Raw genomic sequence first — 24435 nt, forward strand, 5'->3', positions numbered from 1 at the left:
AATAGTGTCTCCTGTAATCAAGTTGTATTATTTTTAAAGACAGAATGGGGGTACTTTACACCTGTCATAGCCTTGCTCCAGAGGGCTAGGAAGGAAGAAAGAGAAGGCGGGGGGGAGGGGGGAGAGGGAAGGGGCAAGCAACTTCTTCCTTTAGTTCCTAAGTTTTTGGTGTGCTTTGCTTGCTTGTTTGTTTTTCCTCTCTTGCTCTTCTTATGCAGGTCTTCATTTCCTGGTCCAGAACGATTCTTTTCCAGCAAAGAGACCATTAGCCACAGCTCCACATTGAGTTTTGTTTCCTTGGAACAGCAGGTCAGCCTTGCATGCATGGCTTTTGCGTTGTCAGATTATTTGGAAGTATTGAAGTGGGTCTACATACCAAACTTCAGGGAGATAACTAGTATAGGCTAGCTAATAGATACTAACAGAATTTATTGCAGCTATTAGAATGAATCAGTAACTATGACTTCCCTAACCAGTAGATTCACAGGTATTTAATTTTCTCTGGTTTTTAGAAAGTAAGCTAGACAGAGTCTAGTTTGGACTGTACCTGAAAACATATCTCCAGTCACTTTGGTGTCTGCTAAGAGAACTGTTAAATACTTCATAACCAACAGTATCAGCTGTGATGCTGGAAAGGACCTCAGAAGGAAGCACTGCTTGGCTCTAAACAACTTCTCTCCAGCACTTTTCTAGTGCAGGTTATCACATCCATGGCCACAAAAATTGACAGAGGAATCCCAGATCCTGCAAAGTTTACCTCCTTGGTGATAATGCATAGCCCACAAACAACATTTGCCTTTATCTGCTCCTCTGAAATCAGGCTTGTGTTAGGCACACACACATACAAAAATTAACCAACCCCTCCTAAAATATTTTTGTTGTTTGGGTCTTTCCAACTTCAAGGATTAATGTCCTCTTTCACCTAGTATCTTGGTAGTCCTGTTCTGGGCAAATAAGTCTTCCTATAACCAAGACTGAGGGCAGAGATGCATAAATAATACTTGTAACCCTCACCAAGATTTGAAAACGTTTTGAAAGTGTTAACTGAAGTCCTCTGTCACCTCTATCAGATAATATCTTTATCCCCAAACAGGGACATTCTGAAACCAGGTCTCTTGCTTTCATATAGCAAGTGTACTCAATAATACAGCCCAAACTTACACATTCCTAACTCTGTACTTTATTGACAAGGCAACACTTTGATCACTCATCTGTTTAGCCATAATCATAAGTTTGATCCCATTGCTGGCCCTCCTTCACCTTCCCAATAGCAAATGTTCCCACTTCAGAGAGATCTCACCAGTTGTGTCAGCAAAGGCATCCTGAAACGGGCTGCTACAGCTTCCTTTTCTAAATCCTCGCATAAGCAAGAGGCCTTAAAAGCTCACCACCATACTGGCTTTCCCCAGGGCAAACAAACACAGAGACTTTCAGCAATCTTGTACTCCATCACAGCACCACCTCTCACATTCCTCTATTCAAGTAACAGGAGGCTGCCTGGCCCGTTTGCCTCTGCCCTGCTGGACTCAGTTGCAATCCCAATGGTTTCCATTCATTGTCAATTAGCTGAGGTCCCCAGGATTGTAAAGAGGACAAATTAACCCCACTGTCTACAGCATGTTATAAACACAACATACTATTTTCACTTGCTGCATACTTCAGGAAGAAAAGTACCTGCTTCATTCTATGCCAGTGACCTGAGTGCACTACAAAGACTAGAAACCTGGAAACAGGATGCTTTCCACTAAGGCAAATCATTATGAAAAAACACATTTTGCCTCAGCCTTTTAAAATCTGACAAATGATGAAATGAGTCCAATACCGCTAATGATGACCTTTTGCTACTCTTTCACTGTACAAATGGTACAAAGACTAAAGTTTTGGGACTGCTTTTGCAGGAAACAATGAACAGGTATTACAGCTTTAGTCTAGAATGTGCATTTGTTTAGATTGTGGTTGTTGTTGTTGTAAACCCACGCTATAAAAGGACTCAAAACTTGGAAAAGTCCAAACTATCAAAGCAGATGAAAGCGTTTGACCTTTATCCAGTCATCTGCAAGTGAAGTTCAAGAGCTGGCTGATTCAGACAGTCCTATAGAACATTCTTAAGACACAGACAGCCTTTTCCCTTATAATACAAGGGGTAAAGTACTTCTGTATGCAAGGTCTGCATCAAATACAACCTACAGGAGCTTTGGGTATGTAGAAGTTGATACATAGACATGATTTGTATACAGTGGATGTGTACACAAGCAGGATGCTAAAGGCACTCCAGCAGAAGCCAAAGCCTAGGCTCCATTTCCCTCACCCTCTTTGCCTTTCCCTTTTGCTTCCTTGCTTGCCTTAAGGCAAAGTCTCTACAATTTCACATTAATAACTATCAGGAGTAGAAACAGAACTCGAGTACTTGAGGTCAGATGTTGTGATCTGGCGAGTCTGAAACTATGTTTAGACATTACCAAGACAGGCATGAAATTTGACTTTCATACAACCCAGTTTTGACCTTGAAGAAGGAAGACTGCTGCCTCAGTCTATGTAAATAAACATAAGCCACCTCTGGAGCCCCTTAGTGAGGCAAAATCAGATTCCAGTGTAAATTTTACCTGAAAAAATATGGCATTGTTTCAGCACAACAGAAGGTATTTTGTTCATAGCAATAACAACAGCCTGCTCAAAAGGGACCACAGCCACCCAGATGATGTGAAAAATCAGCTTGAAATCACACATTTTTAAAGTCACATGCGTTCCACATCTGTGAGAATTTGTTGGAATCACAATGCCCATTATGACCAGAGATTTTCTCTGAGGCAACCAATGCAATGAAAAAAAAGTCCTAGCACTTTCTCAGCAAGATAAACCATCTCACCAGTCACTGACACCCAGCCCCTTCATTTGCCTTCTGCATAAATCAGGATGTTCTACAATTGCACGGGAGTGACCGTTCAGTCCCTGCGGGGCTGGGGGAGGAGGGCTTCTCTTGCACAATTCCCTGGCAGGAAGAGGCAGCTCAAAATTCCTCTATTTCCACTCTTCCAAGACCCTCCTTAGACCACACAGTGGAAAAGTGGTATCATCCAATCTCACCCATCTGCTGGGACCAGCGGGGTAAGATTATGCAAGTGGCTTCTTAAGATGTATTTTTGAAGCTCTACCAGCGCTAAGACATGGAAAGAGATTTCAAGTCAAGCCAAAGGATGGAATGATGAAGCCCCAGGCCAGAAGCCCAGCTGCTGAGGGAGGTTTCTGCACCCCCAGGAACTGGAAGAGCTTCAGAGAAGGCCATCAGCTGAGTGAGGAAAACCATGAAAGTCTGAGGAGAGCAGGTTAGGAAAAAGCTGGGGAAGAACTTCACTAGCAATTATTTTCTCCATATGTACAAAGACAGTTTGATAAAGAGAAGAAAAAAAGAAAAGAAGAAGAAATTCAGACTTCTCTTTAGGAATCCTTGGATTTAAATATATATATTTATTAAAAAGAGACATTGACTCCTTGGCCAAGATATCATGCGTCTCAGAACAGGTTTTTACAGCCATGTTATAAAAACCCCTTAGCAAAGCAGTTATGCACTAGACTTCAAACACATGTACTCCAAGAATGACACTGGTGTGGAGGAATCTTGTTTTACATCCATTTATTTTTGTCCCTCAGCAATTATAGCATAGTTTCAATACATTTCTAAAGCTATAGAGAAATACCAGGGCAACTAGAGTACATACAAGACAAAGTTAAAATGGTAGACAGCTGAATTAAAAGAATTCCAATGAAAAGAAAAGAAATAAAAGGAAATGAAATAAAATAACCCCCACCTCCCCCCAAAAAATAAAGAGTAAGCATTCAGCAGGAAATCTACTATACTTCATTCAGTTTAGGCTTTGTTCTTTAGGGAACAAGGTGCTAACGTGCCATTTTCTCATAAAATGAATCATAATTGCTTCCAAAAAAAAAGAGTTTCTGCTGAAAATTTAGGTGGAAGCAAGTAAGTGTTAACGCTAAACTCTCTCCTATAAAATTAGAAGCAACACTTTCCTTGGATCAATTTCCACCCTCCACCTACCACTGCTGTTTGTTGTTCTTGTCAGTCTTTTCTGTGTGTATGAACCCACTGTTTTATTAAGGCATGATATGCCCTGAGCAATATGCTGGAAATTAGCCAAAAAGAGCCCAACAATTAAAAGGTAAGCACCAAGTGATTATTTTTTTATAGACAAAACTCTGAACACTGCTTTGTAACTCACCTGTATTTTGGGAGCAGCACTTGAGGAAAACAAGAAAATATTGCTTTTAACTAGTCTGAGCAAAATGGCAGTGTTAACTCCCCCTTTCTTTCCCCCTCCAGGCTGAAGTTTTCAAGCTCATTGTCTAGGTACAGAACTGGGACCAGCATACCAAGACATGAGTGGGACAGCTGTTTCAAGAGCTGAATTTGTAAAGCAACTCCATGTAAGAAAATAAAAGTCAGCGCCCCACCCTAAGCAATTCAAGTTAAATCTTATTTTCCTCAAGAGGCAAGACTCTCAGATGCTGGATGCCTCTGGCCTTAAAAGCAAGATGGAGCCTGGAGAGGAGGGTCACACACTGTACAGGCTCAGACCACCTTCCAGTTTGCTTTTAAAGCCAGAGCATCCTTGTAAATTACCTGGTGCACTGCTCAATTTCTCTAAAGCCTGCACAGTGTGACAAAGAGTCCAGGACCTGGGAAGGTAGTTTGCAAAGTTAGTGCTGACAGCACACATGACTTTCCCTGTACAAATTTAGGCCATGCTGGCTAGCCCCTTTAAGCTCCCAGAGCGTCCATAAAAGAAAAAGACAACCAAATCATACATTTTATTCACATTTATTTTTCGCTTTTAGTGTGCTCACAGAAAATTAGAACACCTTAAGCAGGAGTTTAATAGCAATTTTTGTAAGCAAAGTTACATTCCATCTCTAAGTCAAATTGGTCAAAGCTTCTCCAGTATTTACAAAAAACATGATAGACAAGATGCTACACCAAAAAAAAAAACCAAAACAACAAACCAACCAAAAAAAAAAAACCAAAACAAACCAAAACAAACAAAACAAAACAAAAACAAAACCCCATTGCATCTGAAGAGTTTTCCTTTATTTTCAAAGACAACTGGAAAAGAAAGCATTGTCTGCTGTAATCAACAAAAAAAGAAACATACCACAGTATAAACAGTAACCATTCCACTTATCACAGCTTGGTTTGAGTTGAAAATTGGCGTCGAAAAAAAAGGTCCAAGATGACTGCAGTTATACAAAAAAAAGAACGGGCAGGGTGGAAAGAGTTGCAAACTTCATGTGCTTCTGGATCTCAAGATTGGAAAGTGTTTTTTGTTTTTTCCCCCCCTCTTTTTTCTTTTTTTGTTTTTTTTTTGTTTCTTTTTTATACAATAGTCACAGTTAAAAACACCCTGCTGGTAATACATAATTACACTTTTATTAAGGTCATAAACCAGCAATAAACAATAAAGCCTATACAACTCGTATTTCTACTTAATCACTGACTGATACAGCTAACATGAGATAAGTGAAAAGTTCCTATGGTTTAAATGAATTCCTAAGACTATGAATCTCTTTATCTGGGTACTGATTTTTTTTTTTTCTCCTTTTTTTTTTTAATCTTTTCTTTTTTTTTTAATTTTTTTGCGTGTTTTTTTTTTTGTTTTTTTTTTTCCTTTTTATCCTTTCCTTCTTAATCAAGACTTGTAGTGTTGTAAACCTTATAGAACATCTGCCTCACAAAATACATCGTAATAACTTTCTTTTTTTTTTTTCCTTTAAAAAAAAATGGTTTAAAAAAAAATAAAAGAATGAAAGAAAAAAAAGAAGAAAGAAATTAAAGGAAAAAAAAAGAAAGAAATGAAAGAAAAAACAACAACGACAAAAAAAAAAGGACTAACCCCCTTAACATCATTTCTGGCAGGGCGCGCTCCCGGCCCCAGGTTCCCCCATTGCGGCCCCTGTCACTTCATTTCTTATCCCTTTATTGACCCACCCATCTCCTTCATCTATGGGCACGTCCATAGACCGACCGGGAAAAAGTTGTACAATATGGAAGAGAGTTGCAAAAAAATACGACCAAAAAAAAAAAAAACCAAAAAAACAAACCCCTAAACCAAACAAAACATCGGGGGGGGGGGGAGGGAGGGGAAAAAAAAAAATCAAATCAAAACAAAATAAACCCCAACCCAACCCCTAAAGCCGAATAAACGAAACCCGAAGCAACGGAAAGCAAAATATTAATACTGATGAAAAAAAAAATTATCATTAAGAAAAAAAATGATTAAACAAAAATTTTTAAACGAACCCCAAAATATAGAGGGTTGGGAGAGGAGGAGGAGGAGGAGGAGGGCGGAGGAGGGCCCCCCTCCGCCCGTTGGAATGGCGGCAACACACACAACGATTTGAGATGGGAGCTGCGAGGGGAGAGAAAAAAAAGAAAGAGGACATCTTTTAAATCAATCCCTGGTTGTAGACAAGTTCTCCGAGACCAGTACCTGGCACCACTCCAACAAACAAACAGGGGGGGGAAGAAAAAAGTCCGTCGGCGAGGGGCGGCGGCGGCGGCGCTTACTCCGCCGACTCGGCGGCGGGTCCCTCCGGACTGCTCTCGGAGGGGGGCTCCTGCCGCGCCGGCGCCGGCTCCTCCGCGGGGGCCGCCTCCTGATCGCCGCTACCTGCCTCGCTCGTAGCGGCGCCGGCTCCCGCCGCCTCTTCCGCCGCTTTAGCTTTCCCCTCTGCTTGCTGCTGCTGCTGCTGCTCCTCCGCCGCTGCCGGGGCCTCTTCTCCCGCCGCCTTCTCGGGGGCGGCCTCGTCCGATTTGGCCTCCTGCGAGTCCCCCGCTTCCTCCTTCGACGCCTCGCCGCTGCCGGCGGCTGCCGCGCAGGCCTCCTCGGCGGAGGCTTTGCCTTCCTCGCTGCTCGCCGCCTCAGGGGACGCCGCCTCCTCCTTCCCGCCCTCCGCCGCGGCGGCGGCGCCGCCCTCGCTCTCGGCCCCCTCGCCGGCCTCCTTCTTGTTCTTCTTGAAGGAGAAGCCGCTGAGCTTAAAGGACTTCTTGAAGGAAAAGCGCTTCTTTTTTTTTTTCGGGGTCTCGCTGCTGGACGAGGGGGTTGCGCCCTCCTCAGTCTTGGGGGAGGCCTCGCCCTCCACTGGGGAGGCCGGCTCGGTGCTCTCCGCCTCAGCCGCCTCCTTCTCGGAGGCGGGCTCCGACGAGGCTGCCTCCTCCTTGCCCGTCTCCTCGGCGGGCGCGCTGCCGTTGGCCTGCACCTCCTCCTTGCCCGCCTCCGCCGCCGCGGGGGAGGCGTCGCCGTTCACCTTCACGTGGCCGTTCTCCTGCAAGACAGCGACGGGCGTTACCGGCGGTGCCGAGAGAGTGAGGGAACACGGGGCGCCGCTGCCCTCCCATCCCAGCGGCCTTTCCTCGCCCGTTTTCTGTTTCCGCCATTTACACCCCTTAGGCGTCCGCCGCCCCGAGTCGACCGAGGCGGGCCACGACGAGCGCCCCCAGCGGCGGCACAGGCGGCGGCCGCCAGAGGGCGCCACAACTCCACGCATCGGCCGCCGCGCCGCGCACCCCCCGCCCCCGGCGCGCCCCGTCCAGCCGCGGCGGCGGCGCGGGGCGGGGAAGGCGAACAAAGCTCTCCGGGCCCCGGCCCCCCTCCTGCCGCTGCCCCTCTCTGTCCGGGCGGTGCGGCGCCCCCAGCCCTCACCCTTCCCCCCCTCCCTTTTACATTTGCATCTTTCAGGCGCCCGGAGCGCGGCTGGCTGCCCCGGGCGGCAGCTGCGGGGGCGGTGGGGGGTGCCTGCCCGCAACAACGCCGCTGTTGCTGCGCGGGGCAGCGGGGGGCACAGCCAGCCCGGCAGCTGGCTCACGCGTCGGGAGAGGGGGACGGCTGGGGAGGTGACAGAATGCCGTACCCCACGGCTGGAGAGCCCTCGGCGGAGCTGCGGCGGGCGGCGCAGCCCCCGATCCATGCTCCCGCCCGAGAGGGTTCCCGTCCCCGCGCTGCCGCCGAGCCCCCCATGCCGGGTGGGTCGAGCCCCCCGATACTAGACAGCCAGGCTGCTACCGCGAGAGGCGTGCCGCGCTAAAGCACCCAACGTCGTCGGGAGAAGGAGGTTAAGCGGGCAGAAAAGCTGAGCGGTGTAAGATCCGTTTACGAGCCATTGGGACACTTCACCATAGTACACGAGGGATTTAAAAGGGGGGGAAAAAAAAATAAAAGGAGAAAATATGTACCCCCTCCCCCCCAGATCCCCCCGCAGGAAAGATAAAGGAACAAATCTCTCAAAGCCGAACCCGTGTTAAAAGAAAAATAAAATAAATAAACAACAAAGAAATCATTCCTTTGCCTCGAGTTGCAAAGATAAAAGGATCGACCGTATTCTCCATTGAATGTGCCACTGAGGCATCAAAGGAAGAATTAAAACAGGATGCGAAAGAGAGTCCGTCGAAGTTGGCTTAAAAAAAGGAGGAGGTTTAATTATTTTTTTTCAATTTTTCTTTTTTTTTTTGGTTTGTTTTTTTTTTTACCTGTCCATTCGCCTTGGATGGAGATGCAGCCACTGCTTCCCCAGGTTTCTCGGCGGAGGCTTCGCCCTTTGCAGCGGTCTTGGAGAACTGGGCACCCATGCTGTCTTTTTCAACAAAGAAACTCAACAGATCCAAAAGGAGGGGAAACAAAGAGCGTTGGGTTGGTATAAATACTGGGCGACCAGCAGCAGCAGCAGCAACACACACACACACCAGAGGGGGAAAAAAAAAAAAAGAAGAGAGAACAGAACCGATTATAATGCACTCCTTTTAAAAAATTTAAAGTTGAAGAGATCAAAAAGCAGCAGCACAGGAGGGAGGGGGAAAAAAAGGGAGGAAAAAGTCGAGGGGGAAAAAAAAAAAAAAAAAAAAGGAGCCCAAGTTTAGTAAAAAGAAGTAATAAAAAATCCCAGATTTGTAGCCGTACTGTAGACAAGGAGAAAATGGAGAAATCTCCCTGGTTGCTAATAAGATGCGGAGTCCAACGCCCAAGTGCACAGATGAATGGGCTTCCCGAGCGCTGACGGCAGCCCTCCGCCCGGCGCCGGCCAATCGCCGCCGCGCCACACAAAGGGGGGCGGGGCCTGGCCGCCCGGCGAACAATGGAGCCGCGATGGCAGCGGTTTGAAATCAGCCCCCGGCCGATAATGAATGTGCCGCTCCGCCGCGGCGCGGGCGGGCGCGCTCAGCCCCGCGCCGGGCAGCGAACAAAACACCCCAAGAAAGCGGGGCGGGCGGGCAGGGACAATGGTGCGAGGGGCGTGCGGGTGAGTGTGAGTGCGAGTGTGAGTGAGTCCGGCCCGGCCCGGCCCCGCCGCCCGCCCCCACCCGCTGCCGCCGTGAGAGAGCAACAGATAGTGTGTGCGAGCCGGGGGTGGGGGAAGAGAGAGGGAAGGAGGGGATTTGCTGCCTTTTTCTGGTTCTGTTTCTTTTTTTTTTTTCCCCTTCGCTTTTTCCCTTCTTTTCTTCCTCGGGTTTAATTGGTCGCGATTGTTAAATCGCCCTCAATTTGGAAGGTATTTGAACCACGTAGATCGGGTTTCGCCGAACGAGATCACGAGTCGAAATTAGTAGGTCTGTAGGCCAGATGTTGCCAACGCTAAAGCAGCGGCAGCAGGAGCCGCTGCCGAAGCAGGAACAGCCCCCTCCCCCATAGAGATATTTGGCTTGGAATAAAATATTTTGCGATTAGCCTACGGCTCTAATTAAATTCTACTGTCTGATTATTCCTGAATTGTGTTTTTAAAGTATTTTCTGAGGCGGTGACCCATTTCAAGATCACATTTCCATGCACTCAAGTAGTGGGCGAATCGACATTATCAGGAAACCCTTCGCGCTTCCCCAAACCCCAGCCCCGAGTATGTATTTACGTGGAATTTAAACCCTCGAATAAGATGTAACCCGAACCTAATGCACGCGAATTAACGGTGATCTCGACCGCTTAGCAGCCATGGGGTGGGGGAAATATCACGGATCTGATTGATTTCCTTTCTCGGGGGTGGGGGCAGCGGGTGCAGGGTGCTGGCTCCCTCCTGGCTGTGATGCGGGAATGGCTGGCCCAGATCCACCCCCCCAACCCCCACACCCCCCCCCCCGACCTCCCCACCCCCTTTTAAGGAGCAGAAACCAACGTCAGAACGATCGTTTCCCAAACTCGGGTAATCTCCAAACGCCTCTTGTTTATAAACAAGGATGTTAAAGTCATGCCGATAACGAAGGGCTGCGGAGCGGAGCGGGGCAGGGTGTGTCTGGGGGGGTCAGTTTAGCCGCCCGCCTCCCTCTCCCCATGGATTACGGGGGGCTTGCGAGGCCGGGGGGCTTTGTGTGGCCGCCACGGTGTTTCGGCAACCCTGGCGAGGGCAGACGGTTGTTTTCAACAGATCAAGGGAATATGTCGTTTCCTGGGGGCATTTGGTTGGCTGGCTGGGTTTTTTTTGTTGTGTTTTTGGTGGCTTTTTTTTAGGGGGGAGATGGAGCCGCTCCCTCTCGCCCCGCCGCCTTTCACGCACAGCTCCCCGTCGCCGAGAGCCGTCGCTCCCTTTGTCTCGGCCTCCGCCCGCCCCGCCGATCCCAGCGCAGGGGCCTCTCGCTCCCCCGCCGTGCTGCTCCTCGCACCCACCCGCGCATCCCGCACCGGCAACGACCGCACTAGCCTGGGGCCTGCGCTGAGGGGGTGACCGCCCACGGCAGGGGCGGGGGGTGCCGCCGCCGCGCCCCGGGGCTCCCTCGCCGGGGCTAGTTTCCCTGGCGACTGCCGGGGTGGGCGGCAGCGGCTGCTTGGCGGCGCCCGGCGTTACCTGCGGCCGTGCGGGCTTGGGTTGGGCTGGGCTGGGCTCGGGGGGCCGGGAGGGGCCCCAGGTATGGGTGAGGGGGTGCCTCGCCTGCCTGCCCCCGCAGGCAGAGATGGGACAGCGGCGGCAGAGGGCACGGAGAAGGCTACGGAGGGCTCACCTGGCGGCGTGACGGAACGGGACCGTGCGGCACGGACAGCCGGACAGCTTCCTTCTGCCTGAACCACCTCCGCTTCCCGAGAGGACTCCACACGTCATGCTTTCTCTGCTCCTTTAAGTCTGGATGTTAAGCAGATCGTGATTTTGGTCGTGGTTTGGTTTGGGGTTTTGGCTGTTTGTTTTATTTTCACACCGGTTGATACAGCAGATCACCCGAGAAGACACACTGGAAGACCCTGACAGGAGTCCACACTCATAATCAAAAGTCATCTCTCCACCTTGCCGGGGTATATGAAGTTTCACCTGCGTGGGCATATTCAGTTTTGCTCTCCACCATAGCTACAGCTGAACTTCAGAATAGTATTACTGGAAAAATTCACAGTGACTGTGGGAGTTTTGACAGTGTATGCTTTGCATTTTGCTTTTGAGATGTTTTTTCACCATTTTGATGTTTTACAACTTTAAAAGAAGAAAAAAAAGGAAAGAAAAAAAAGAGAGAAACACCTTGACTGATATTATTCTAGATGCTTACTTCCTTAAGTTCTTCTATAGCGTATCTGGACCAGCAGGAAATCTGGAATATGTGTACACTCCCTGTGTCAAGTCCCAGCACATGGCAACCTGGACAGCTATCTCTGCTTTCTAACCCAAACCCTTGAACATGAGGTGCAAACACAGGATTTAACCCCTTGACCAAACTCTTTAGCCCACCAGGCTGCTCCTTGTCACGCCACACCTTTAAGCACCAACCAAACAGCTATGCTGGAGGGAAGATTCCTCATTATTAAACTTGTACTTTACTTAAGTTCCTGATCTTTTCATCTCCTTCCAAGAAGGGAAAAAGAAAGAAAGAGAGAAAACCCCCAAACAAACAGCCAGAAACAAAACACTCCCTCCCCTCCTATCCCCCCCCCCCCCAAAAAAAAAAAAAAGACCAAAACCCCAACCCAACCAAAAACACAATGCCAAAACAATCCCTGATTGATGTATTGCAGCAGGACTAATCAGATATGCATGTGAAAATCCCCATTTTCTCCAGTGCCTTCCACACAAAAAAGATGTTGCAGCACTCCTTAGGCAGGAACAAGGAGGTGGAAAGTTGCTTTCGTATAGGCTGTTGCAGCTTTAGTGTCTGAAAAAAGTGGTACCGTTGTTAAGGACATCCGTGTGTGAGTATTTACCACAGTAGTTGTGTCAGCAAAAAGCCATATCCACTCCATGTGCTGAGTGACAATACTTCTAAGAGCATGACAGCCACGACTGAGAGACAGCTCTGAGGAGCCCAAAAATGAGCAAGAGACAGGGCTGGGGATGTATCCTCAGCGAGGCTGCAGGATTCACCTGCCCTAGCTTCACCAAAGGGGAAGGTCCCCACCACAGTCGATCTCCTGATTTCTAGTTGTGTGTTGCATCCCACGAAGCTGTTTGCTTTTAACAGTACTTCCAAGATGAGTCTCCTCTCAGCATGCTTCACCTGAGATTTTTTTCATCCTTTCAGTTTGGGAAAGAGGAAGAGGTGTGGACTGATGAAACGGTTGTACAGTGCTGCCCAGCAAATCAGCGTCGCAGCTGGCTCAGAGTTACTGATGCTTGGCCGTGACTTCACGATCATTAATACTGAACCTGTGCCTTGCAGCTACAGCTTTGATCAGGCATAAACACAAACGTTTCTGTCAAGCTAGTCAGGTATAAGCTTGGTATATAATGCTTAGGTCAACTTTACACTGACCTTCTGTGGGGAGGCTGGAAAACAAGCTGCTAGCTGCTTTTGGAACAGCTGAACGCGATGCCGTGTGTGGCTGTGGAAATCCTAACCTTATATCAGGTTCCCCAAAACTGCAATTTGCTAACCTGTGAAAGCTTGGTTTCTGACTCCTGTAGCCACTGCCCAACCTCCCCTCTCAGCTTTTACATTATTTTTTTTCCCAGTGCTGTATAAAACACACCCTTTCATCCGTTCCTAAAAGGCAGGTAAATGAAATGATACTTTCATTTGGGCGCTTCAGGGAAAGGAGGAAGCGGCTAAATAACAGCTCCCTGCCCGTGTGGCAGCTGCTCTCCAGAGTCCCAAGGAAAACCCATCAGTGACACCCACCCACAGCTGAGGTGAAAGCAGGATCATGAAGATGTTTTAACTCCTGCCCCATTTTGAAACTTTGGAAAACATGTCCCGGCTTGCCGCGTGTAGACAGGACACAAATGTATTTTAACACGTTTGCTGGCAAATGCACTAAAATGCAACACACCCTGTCAACAGCGAGAATTTGAAAACATGTTAATTAAAAGTTTTCACTGACACTTCTTCTTCTTCTTCTTTTTTTTTTTTAAATACACCTTTATCCTCGTCCAGACAAGCCTTTAAAGAAAGTGAATCTGAGAGTGGTTTTGGGAGCTGGAATCCAGTGTTTCCAGAAATCCTGAAATGAGCGGGTGCTTTCTGGTGCTCTTGTTGTGCCTCTCCCTTGGGCTATTTGAGCTCTGAGGAGGCACTGGGGAGCCTCCTTGTTTCCTGGGTGCATAGAGACCTTTCCTCTGTGCAGGGAGAGCAAAAAAAGTAATAATTAAAGTTTACACCAAGAGCTACATACCATCTTTACTTTTCTCTTCCTGTTCATTATGGAGAAACAGTGTAGCATATGCATAAGAATATGCTTTCCCAGGAGCTGCCAGGCTAGGACAGTGAGGGAATGTAAGTTTTGTTTTAATTTGCACACTCTTTTCTGGAAATGAGACAACAGGACAATATGATATGAGGAATGTTAAAAGTTTCAAGTTTTAAAACTACATCGAGGTTTGTGGAGTCGCTGTGTGTTTTCCTGTTCCCAGGAAATGAGCCATTTCATGGTGTCCTAATCAGTGTGGAGATTTCTTACCGACACATCACCAGACTTTCTTCAGGCTTTACTCCACTTTGGTGCAATGCTATCAAAAGCTTTTAACCTTTATGTCACTCACAGGCATTACAAGCCCTTTACTAATATTTGCCAAGCTTTTATTAACTGAATACATTCAACAATGTTTGTTAAATAGGATCCAGACTGTGCAAATGGGCGATGTGCTGGAACACTGAAAACTTAAGAGTTACATATATTTTTAAAGTGTCATACAGTTTATCTTTCTCCTGTCTTATAAATATATACATATATAAAGTCTCTCCACCAACTAGATCATGAACCTTCAGTAATGAGAGTGTTTACTTCTGAACAAAGAAAGGGGGGGAAGAATCTACAAACTAAATATCACAAATACAAAAACCCAACAACAAACCCAACCCAAAACAAACAACAATTCCTTAGATCATATGAAAGCAAAAACACTCCAGTAAAGCTCAAGCCCCTCCCTTAAGAACAATCACAGCAAGAAACAACAGCTAGCAGGGTAGGGGCAAACACACCACTGAATGACTGGTTCCTGCTACATGGTGGTTCTACGTTCTTCTGCATTTCAGCAGCAAAGAAAGGATAAGGAGGCTCTATTGCATTAAGCAATGGGTGGACAAGAACATGGAGATGGTAGCCCTGCAGCAGGGAGTTGGAAACGTTTCACATCCATCAAGCTGTGAGGATTAATACTTCTCCCACTGTAGTTCCCCAATAGTTCTACCTGGTGTTAAGTCAACACAGTGGCAGGCCTTTGCTCCCTTCGTTCCTGTGCTCTGGCCCTACAGCTCCACTCCCTTCATTGTCTGTGTCCTGGCTTTCCTCTGACCTCCCGATAAGCCATTTTAGGGAGTTAAACCAGCAGAAAACTATTCACTCTTTCTTCCCTCCACCTCCCTTTTGGGAGGGGGAAGGGTAGTTTCCTGCTGGTTTAGCTTCTGTAACTCTTGGTGTGGCCAGACGAGTAGCAGTGATGACAAGCAGGTGATAACCTGATTCGGCATGAAGTTAAGCTACAGTTCCAAAGATATTTGCTTCAACAGCACCACTGCCTCCCACAATCTCTCTTCTCTGCGGTTTCTACTCATTTCCATTTTCATGTTCCTCCTTCATTACTACTGGAAGGAGTGATCTGAGTAAAAAATGCCTGATAACCAGATATTTCTAAAGAGTGGCATTGACAGGTGATGCCTTATCAAGTGTATTTGGAAAGACTATGTGTGCTTTAGCGATTGCTTTGTGTCATGTGGCTACAGTGCTTCTGATGAACAAGCTAGTCCATTTTTTTAACGTGTTCCAGCTGAATTTGGGGAAGATCAGGACTTAAATAATTAAGTGGAATCATAGACAATAATGCTGAAAAGTGTCACAAGGTGTGAAATGAAACTGATGGCCCCAGCTAAAGGGAAAGCCATCTAAATTAAGAAGTAGGAAGCATTTGTGCTTACTTCAGATTCCTGGTATTTAGTTGTTATGAATCGAAACTGGTTTGGGGCTAGATGTAGCAAGGGTTTGGGACTGTGGACTTAGCAGCCTCCATGTCAAGTGCTCAGGTTTTCTGTAGGGCTCAGGCTGTGGGGAGAAAGCCAGGTGCCAGGTACCCTGAGTCTGCTTTTATGATTCTCATTGCCTGAACAAATGCATTGTAGCCACAGGGTGCAAAAGGCTAAGCCAGTACAAGTAGTTGTTGTTATTATTATTACTATTATTATGCTCAGCTCTGGAAGACTTTTCTTTCTTTTTTTTTTTCATGTGGCTGGAATAAACACTGTGTAGTGTGTCCCAGTCAGCTTGGCAGAAATGTGTGTGACCTGTACTGTCTGGTGTCCCAGTAGGGCACAGATTTGTTATCAGAGATCATATAATACCTGGCTACACAGAAAGCTACCTAAAATAGGAAAGAGGAAGCAATTGTGTCTGTCTCAGAGACTTGGATTCCTTATAAATGATTGTGGGGAAAGCATATTCCTTCACTCAGAGCAGGCACTCTGACCTCTTTCCTGCTGTGAGGTGCTTTTAGCCCCTTTGAAAGCTTAAGAGGCAGTCCCCTTTCATCCAGCAGCTCAGTGGCCGGGCTCAGGAAACACGGCTTTAATTCCCACCTAAGAAAATTTGAATCCCTTCAATTACCTCCTCCTGCTTTTCCCATGAAGTTCTAGGGTAAGGGAGTGTGAGCAGCAGTGTTTCCTTCCATTTTCTCTTGGTGAAGTTGCTCATCACATGAGTTAAGAGTAAGCCTTTGTCAGGGAGAGTTCCACAGTAATTGTTCCAAAAGACAAACGTGATTCTGCAGTCAGACTGTTTACCAGGCTTTCCTGGGAATAGGAGACAGCTTGCTTTGGATCCTTGCTCCACTGGAAGTGCTGTGCTCTGGGTGTCAGCCCTTGAATGCTCCAAGAGCTAGAAACTGTTGGAAGAGCTCCTGGAGTATTCAAGGGCTGACACCCAGAGTTCGGTGTTAGCAGTCTGACCCAGCAACTACAATACACAGTCATGATTCCTTTTTATCTCATTCTTCAGCCCTTAAATAATCATTTCTTTGCAGTGTGGAACAGAGCAGGGAGCTGCTACACCCTGGCACCTTCATGCTTCTAGCTAAGCAGCCTAGCTGCAGAGGTTACACTGCAGGTAAGAGAGGGCTGCATGTCAGGGCCTTTTCCCTACCTCCTTAATTTGTTAGGTGGATCAATGTCCATGCAAGCATCAACTGCTCTGGATGTCACACATGCAGAGACCTTCTGTGTGTCTCTCCAGGGAAGGCTCTTGGGCAGCTGTTTCTGAAGTGCTTCAGAGACAGGACAACTGAGGTGGGACGCAATGCATCAGTTGGGCACCTCTAGCCTCCTCTCTCCTGGCATTTTGAAAGGCAATGACAGATCACACCCTCAAGCTAGAGTTCTTGGATCTAGTCTGATTAATTCAGCAGCTGAGTGATGGCTTTTAACACTTGCTTTGGGTTTGGACACCCAAAACGCACAGATGTCCTTTCATGGGGTTAGCTGCAGTTTGTAACCTTTCAAGAGAGAGACAGGTTCATTGACACTTCATATTAGATACATCAAACTTTTAATAGTCTTTTTTTTTCCCCCTTTTAATTGGAAACCAGACTACTTAGAATAGTGTTTCAGTATTATATACTCACCACAGTTTTATTTTGGTTTATGGTATACCTAAGCATTTTCATATTAGAACGTGTCTATGTGTATTGCATCTTTTACCACCTTGCTTTTCATAGTAACCTGATGCAAGAAAATTGTATCCATATCTCATTCTACAAACCTCTGGAATACTACAGCCCACCTAACTCACAGAGTGAGTTCAGTTGCCATTAGGAGAATGGGTATCTAGGACAAGAGCCATCAATTTAGATGTAATGGGTGCCATCAATTTGAATTTAATGGGTAACAGAAGTTACTGTCTGCACAGTAGGGGGATTGATCCAGCCTCTTAGACTAAGAAATGCCTAATGAAGCTCCTATTTTTTGTTTAACACTGGCTTTATAAGTTTGCTGTATGAATGTCCCTGCAGCCACACACTGATTTTTGTATATGCAGCAACTAGGAAAACTGAGAGGTCACTTTTGTAGCTATATTGCAGGAAACCACAGCTATGATGCTCCAAGGCTGCAGGCCAGTAAATTAAAGGTTGTTAAAACAACTTAACAACTGCAAATCCGACTGTTTGATTTAGAATGGCACATATGTGTAATGCAAGAGACAGGAGTGGTTGCTGCTGAGGGCAGAGGCATTTTTGTCCATATTCCTGCCCCGTGGCAGACTGCCTATGTGATCTGTGGAAAATTTGGAAGGCAGAGCCTAAAACTGCCACACCTGTACAGAGCAGATGAAGCTGTGTCACAGTAGTTTTTGTGTATTCCTTTTAAATCCTGCTCGTTGTTGCTGTAGTGAGGTGCCCCATTCCCCCCGCCCATGGAGCTATAAAAGCCTGGCTGCAGCCCGCTCGGGCTCGAGCCATGCGCGCTGGTCTTTTATTGACACAAGCAGATGGCCATTTCCCCTGCAAGCTGGTTCCTTTGCACTGCCTGGCATGTGAAACATGGAGAGCATACTGGGGGACACCCTCTCATACCACGCCAGCCTCAGAATGCTCCTCTCTCGCAGGGGAGAGCCCAGGACCTGCCTGGCTGTGAGGGATCTGAATTACTGGAAACTATTTCACATTTGGCTTAGAGCTATTTTGAAAATCTTCAGCTGTATCCTTTATTTCTTCCTTCTTAGCATGTAAATGTCCTTTTTATAGCAGCTATTCTTACAGAATTTATAGTTCTCTTTTCTTAAAGCTTCCCATCCCCACTTCCTCCTTGTTATTATTATTTGTTTTTAAGTCAGCCCCGTTTCATCTCTTGTCCATAGCACGCTACACACACAAAACACATACATTCAGGAGGTGAAATCTTGTGTCTTCCTCTAATTACCTCATACTGCTGGCTTCTATTACCCAGTTTTTAATCTTCAAAGTGGCAATTATGTCCTTTTGGCCATACTGCCTCTCGTGCTTATGAGAAGCTCCACAAAATGTATTATCATCTTCCTTCACATGCTTCCTTAAAACCCTCCTTTGCTATTACACTTGCCAGTGCAGAGCAATGACTGGTCGCTCCACTGATTCCCATTTTTCCCCCCGTGGATTTATTGGTAGCTACTTGGTCTGAAATCATGGCTATCTTTGTGGGCTGACATTGCCTTATCAGTTAGCACAAGGACGGGAAAAGTGCAAATTTAAGCCTCTGAGGTGCTTTAATCCTTGCAGTCTCTGAGCAGAGTTCTCCTTTCTGCATCTTACTCAACACTGATGTGCAGCGCGCTCAGTGTGTGGGCATAAAGCCTGTTAAGAGCTTTGGAGCAACAACTGGTTGGACACAGCACATGCAAGGAACAATTTCTCTTTCATTCTTAGAACCCCACACATCATGGGCATTTTCTTTTTCTTTACCCTTGTCAGGATTTGTAGATTGCTTTGCATATGGCTATGTTCAGCACTATTCCTTTCAGAGCCATTTCCATTTGAATTTTTCATTCATATACAGAGAAAAAAAAATTGTGAAATGGACTAACAGAGCATCTGACTCATTTAAATGCTTATAAGCCTAATATTGCATTCATGGTAGTAAAAAAAATCCCATGATTTTTCCCCCTTAAATATGAATTTTATGAAACATCTACAATCACAGGAATTTTTTGTATTCTGAAGCATGGTGAAGTTTGAACATATGATAGTGTTTGAGATGCAGTCATGGGCAGTGTAGAAAACTGAGCAGCAAGTATGAAGCACCTCCACACTAGTAAGGGCAGGAAAAACTCAAGCCAAAGATGATAGGAAAGCCACAATGATCACTGGATGTGAGGCAGATTCAAGATGGAGCTGCAGCTGGTGTAAGCAGGGGTTTTGGGAGCATTCAGTCTGCAAGGATTTGAATCTTCAGTGATACCAGAAATGTCTCAAGGTATGCACACACCCTGTGATGCTATCAAACTTTTTGAGCCATAGGTCAGTGGGTTTCTTGGAAGGTTAGGCTAAGGACAGTTCCTTTCTTCTTTATGAGCTGCCCAGATAGAACTGAGACCAGTTCTTAAAAGGCTTTCATATCTCATCTCTCCCTCACACCTCATTTATAACCTCTTTAGAGAGGGCAGGGCACAGGGTGACTCCTTCCCTCCTCCCCTCAGAGTGCAGGACCCTATTTCCAGCACAAACCCTTATTGCCCTACATCCCTCCACCCACCCTTTCCCCTCTTCTCTGAACCTACAGATCCACAAGTGACCCTACACCTGCAGAAATCCACTCTGCCTTCCATTTGCTTGGGAAGAAGGACTCATAAGGTGGATTTGACTGGACCCAGACAGTGGAGTGTAATGGCAGGGTGCTTGTGCCCCACACACTCATCTCTGCAGTAGTGTCATCAAGCTTTGGTACTGCTGTCAGCAAGCACAGCTACCCTGTCCCTCACCCTACTGCTCATTGTCCCAGGCAAGTAAGCTTTCTCTTTGTACCTCAGATTGCCCTTCAAAGCAGATAATTGTATCTTGAAGAGGCATTGCATAAGATTAGAAGAAACCAGTCTGTCTGATTGTTTTCAAAGGGAAGGATTTGGCACCACAGCACCTGAGACTAGGAAATGATTGTATTATCTAGCTCTTTCTCCTCAGAGATACAAATTGCATCTAGCTACCTGACAATGAAAGGGCAAGAAGAGGAGGGAGGCTGAGCACACCTTTCTCCAAGTTGTGGTTTCTCTTTATCTTTTTCTGCCAAGATAAGGCAGGAAACCCAGTTTGTGTTTGTCTGTGTGCTGATACAGACTGGTGTCACAAAGCCATGGTCTTCAGCTCACTGCTGGGAGCAGAGAAGTGCTTGGAAGAGGACAGTTATTAGAATATTAGAATAAACCAAACCAGGTTGGAAGAGACCTTCAAGATCATCGTGTCCAACCCATCAACCAATCCAACCCACCCAAACAGCTAACCCATGGCACCAAGCACCCCATCAAGTCTCCTTCTGAACACCTTCAATGACGGCGACTCCACCACCTCCCCGGGCAACCCATTCCATAGCGCAATCACTCTTTCTGTATAGAACTTCTTCCTAACATCCAACCTGAACCTCCCCTGGTGCAGCCTGAGACTGTGTCCTCTTGTTCTGGTACTGGGTGCCTGGGAGAAGAGACCATCATCAGCCTGTGTACAACCTCCCTTCAGGTAGTTGTAGAGAGTGATAAGGTCACCCCTGAGTCTCCTCTTCTCCAGGCTAAGCAGCCCCAGCTCCCTCAGCCTCTCCTCATAGGGCTTGTGTTCCAAACCCCTCACCAACTTTGTTGCTCTTCTCTGGACTCGTTCCAGCAAGTCAACACTCACTCTGTAGGAAATGCACATCTCAGGCTGGGTTTAGATCCCTCCATGATTGTTTCTAGCTGTACTGCTCAGAAACTTGGTCCCATGGATTCCAGCTCAATGCCCTGGTGGATGGCCTTGTGCCCTTGGGTGGGAGAGCAGGAGATAAGTAAACTACTATCAGAGCAAAAAGTCCCCAAGCCTCAGAGCAAAAAGTGGGCTTTTAACAAGCTGTATTTTGGATGGATCATAGTGGATCATAATGTAGTGAGTTACTTCCCTTCTGGTGCCTCAAAATAAGGTCTGGGACAAATCACCCCTTGCTTTTCTCTTCCACAAACCTTCACAAGTGTCCCCACAGAGATATCACCAAGTTTGACAAGGGAATGAAGAAAATGTGGTGGTTTGATTTTTGTATCTGTATTTATTTTCTCTTTGGTTCGAGTTACTCGGGAATCTCCTTATATAAAAATACTTTGCAATGTCATTTGTTTCCTTGGGCAGAATTCATCTCCCCAGAACTGTACGAATGTGAAAATCTCCACATTCATATTTCAGCAGTTATGAGAGTCTTCAGAAAAGGTCACAAAATATAAAGCAATTCAGGCCTTCTGTTTCTTAATTTTACTTTTAGTAGCTGACAATAGACTGTGGGTTTAGTTGGATGGGGAGGGAGTCTTCCAAACACAATATTTTTTCCCCCCTTAAGTGTTGTACTTCCAACCCCAAATCTGTATACACATAAAATCACATCTGTGCAAAAGTATATTTGTTATGCCTTGACTCACTGATCCTTTTCCTCATACACAAGGATTTGCAAGTATCACCAACCTGCTGCAGTTAAACACAGATAGAAGCCACTGAAGTCCTGGCGCTAATTCTGCTTTGCTTGCCATGTGTGTTTGCATATGTCAGCTGTAGATGAGCTCTCTGAAAGGCATCCCTGGTAAAACCAGTACACATTGTAAGTTGCTCTCACACTTAATTAACAAAGTCACAGTTTGCTGTGGACTAGATCTTCTCCACTGAAGCAGCAGATGTGTAGGGTTAGGAGGATATGTGGAAGGTGGAGTGTTGCACTGCTCAAATCCTTGCTATATTTGGGTATTTCTGGAGCAGCAAATCAAGCCAGCTCTGATTTCCAAAGAAGCTACTGGAAACTTCATCAATGCCTGCACTTGCTGGTCACATTGTGGTTTTACTAGCTCTTTTAATTGTGTCAGGCAGATACATATTTTTCTCTTCCATGTAGCTTTCATGGGGTTAGTGCTTAAAATACTTTATTTTCTGAGGTGTTTCGGTGATAATTGATAAGATGAGTACATGAAATTTGTTATGTAATCAGGTCCAAAACCCCCATGGAAGACCAGCAGTCCCTCTCTATGTCTCCTTACCTTCTTGCAAATAGCAATAATCTTTGTTAGAATAGCATGAACAACAGAGTAAGGCTTATTCAGGGTGGTTGTTTCATGCTGAATACTAGATAGCTCTCCTTAAGCCCAAGGTTCACAGTTGGACAAGACAGACACGGGAACAGGGAAGAGAAGACAGCAGCACAAGCAGAAACAGCCACAAAAGTGTTCCCCTTTTGAGGGGGTGGGGAAGGGACAGCTTGTCAGGGAGGATGAAGAGCATTGCAGGGCAGGCTGGGAGGAGACAGTGGGAGGATGAGGTACACAGTGAAGCTGGGGAGAAAAATCAGTTAGGGCCAGAGCAAACCTACAATCAGCACAGAGGAAAACAATAACACTTCAGGAAAACCTTCAAAAGTGCAGGTTTCCTGTGCTTCCTGGTTTGGCTCCTGTTATTCCTGTCAGCTGGCAGCTGCCTTCCTCTTTCTTTGCAGTCCTTCCCCAAAGCCATATGGAAGTAGGATTAAGGTGGGTGGAAAACACCACCTTTCTCCTCACAACCTCAAAGCTGAGGGATCTCCTCTGAACAGCTCGGAGCCTGGCATTACTGCCACCATCTGTCAACTGTTCTCCTGTATTATGGCCATGGTGGTGTTCAGTGGCCTCAGAAGAGACACAGACAAGGTCCACTGTTATAAACATGGTCAGAGGCGGCCAGGAGAGGTTACTGCGTTGTACTGGTGGTCGGGACAGTGAAAACATCCTGCCTCTCTTTTTATGCATGGGAAACAAATGGGTTAAATGATTTCCCTGAGGTCATAAAAATGTCAGCAGAAAGGGGAGAAAAAAGCTGAGTTTTCCTGTGCCCAGCACTACATGCCAAGTCTAAAATCCCTGCAGCACTGCTACAGGCAAAAGGGAAGGTCAGGAAAGAGGAAAAAGCATTAGTGAAGACAGCACATACTGATTTAAGTCTGCTCATATGAAGCTCCTTCACTGAAGCTAAACTTTCAGAGTAGCCCTGCAAATGATGTGGAATTCACAGCTGGAATGAAGACACTGGCAGAGGTCTGCTCTGGAACTGTCTTTTGTGTTCTCTATTTAAGGTCTGTCTCACTGCACCTGAGTGCTTGATGATCATCAGAGGATTTCATCCTCACAAAATCATAGTGAGGAAGAAAAGTTTTATCCTCAGCTTGGGAAGGTTGAATTTAGCAGACAACTGATGAAATATGTTATCTTGGAGTCCTTAGGAAGACAGAGGCTGGGTTCATCTGTAGAGCAAAAGCTTCATAAGTTTCAGTCTATATTTCTGAATCCCTTAAATCACCTTTTCTAAATTGGATTTTTATGAACCTGAACTGTACTGCACAGGCTGTGTTTATATTGCTCCCTGAGAGAGATGTGTGGCTCCTACTCTTTTGATGGGTCTTGCTTGGGGAGTTTGTTGAGAGCCTTTTTAATAGAATGATTTGAAAAAGTGTGTGACTGCTGCAGGGGTAAGGGAGGCTGAGGGCAGGGAAACTGAAGGAAAAATTTCATCTGCTCACCAGCCTCAGGACTCTTTGGCCATATGAATGGCCTTGGGAAGCTGTTTATGTTAGGAGCTGGAGGAATATACATTTGATGCTGAAGGAATGAGTATTGGGAAGGGGAAATTGCAAGAAGCAGCTTCTTAAACTCTTCATTCTAGGCAATGGGTCTGATGGAATGTGAACAGAATTGCTCTCAACTACAACCCTGTCCCCATTTTCTCCTGAGCAACGCACTGGGCATCACCATGACATACTCTCTCTCTGGTTCTAGCCATTGTCCTTGAGAGCCCATAGATCAAGCGACAGATGTAAAGGTTGGGGTACTGGAATCTCTTCCACAGTCCTCTCAGAGCTCATCTGGAAGACATTTCAAACCTCTCCCTTGCCATTTGTCCCAGGAAAGCATTTTAGGATGCATTCTCTGTACTGGAATGTACAGCTTGCTATATGCTCTTGAGATCTTGTTTATTATTGTCTTTTCCTCTCATACTGAGTCACACAAGACCTATTCAGTTTGTCCACTGCCTGTTCCCCCTTCCCCTCTTCAAGAACAAAGCAAATCATTGCACACAGATCCTGCTGCTGCTGAAGGCACTTTTCCTGAGGCCTCAATCGATATAACAATCCAAGACATTTCCCAAGTCAGGGCTTAGAACCCAAGATGGAGGCTAGATAGTTACTAATGCATCCATTAACCTGAAAGGACATCACATCCCTTCTATATCTGTTCTTATACCTGGTTTACAGCAACTGATCTGTGAGGGAGCCTGCAGCTGATATTTGCTTGGGCTCTGCAGGCTTAGATGCTAGCAGAAATCGTGACAATCTGGATA

The 24435-nt window shown here is 46.3% G+C and overlaps 1 protein-coding gene across 2 annotated transcripts; it reads right to left on the reverse strand.

The window, feature by feature from the left end:
- Window positions 1-3616: 3616 nt before the first annotated feature.
- Window positions 3617-11037, reverse strand: MARCKS (myristoylated alanine rich protein kinase C substrate). 2 transcript variants are annotated; one of them, XM_068168092.1, is made up of 3 exons: window positions 10988-11037; window positions 8537-8709; window positions 3617-7335 (listed from the first exon to the last, which is right to left on the reverse strand). In XM_068168092.1, the coding sequence occupies exons 2-3, from the start codon at window positions 8633-8635 to the stop codon at window positions 6574-6576; spliced, it is 861 nt and encodes a 286-aa protein (XP_068024193.1). In that variant the 5' UTR covers window positions 8636-8709; window positions 10988-11037; the 3' UTR covers window positions 3617-6573. The 2 variants fall into 2 exon arrangements, with proteins under 2 accessions (XP_068024193.1, XP_068024192.1); XM_068168091.1 differs by lacking the exon at window positions 10988-11037 and adding an exon at window positions 8964-9070.
- Between the last annotated feature and the right edge of the window lie 13398 nt (window positions 11038-24435).

This window comes from Melanerpes formicivorus, unplaced genomic scaffold (genome assembly GCF_026170545.1).
Source record: "Melanerpes formicivorus ecotype bairdi unplaced genomic scaffold, bMelFor1.0.p_v2 SCAF_131, whole genome shotgun sequence".
NCBI classification, from domain to species: Eukaryota; Metazoa; Chordata; class Aves; order Piciformes; family Picidae; genus Melanerpes; species Melanerpes formicivorus.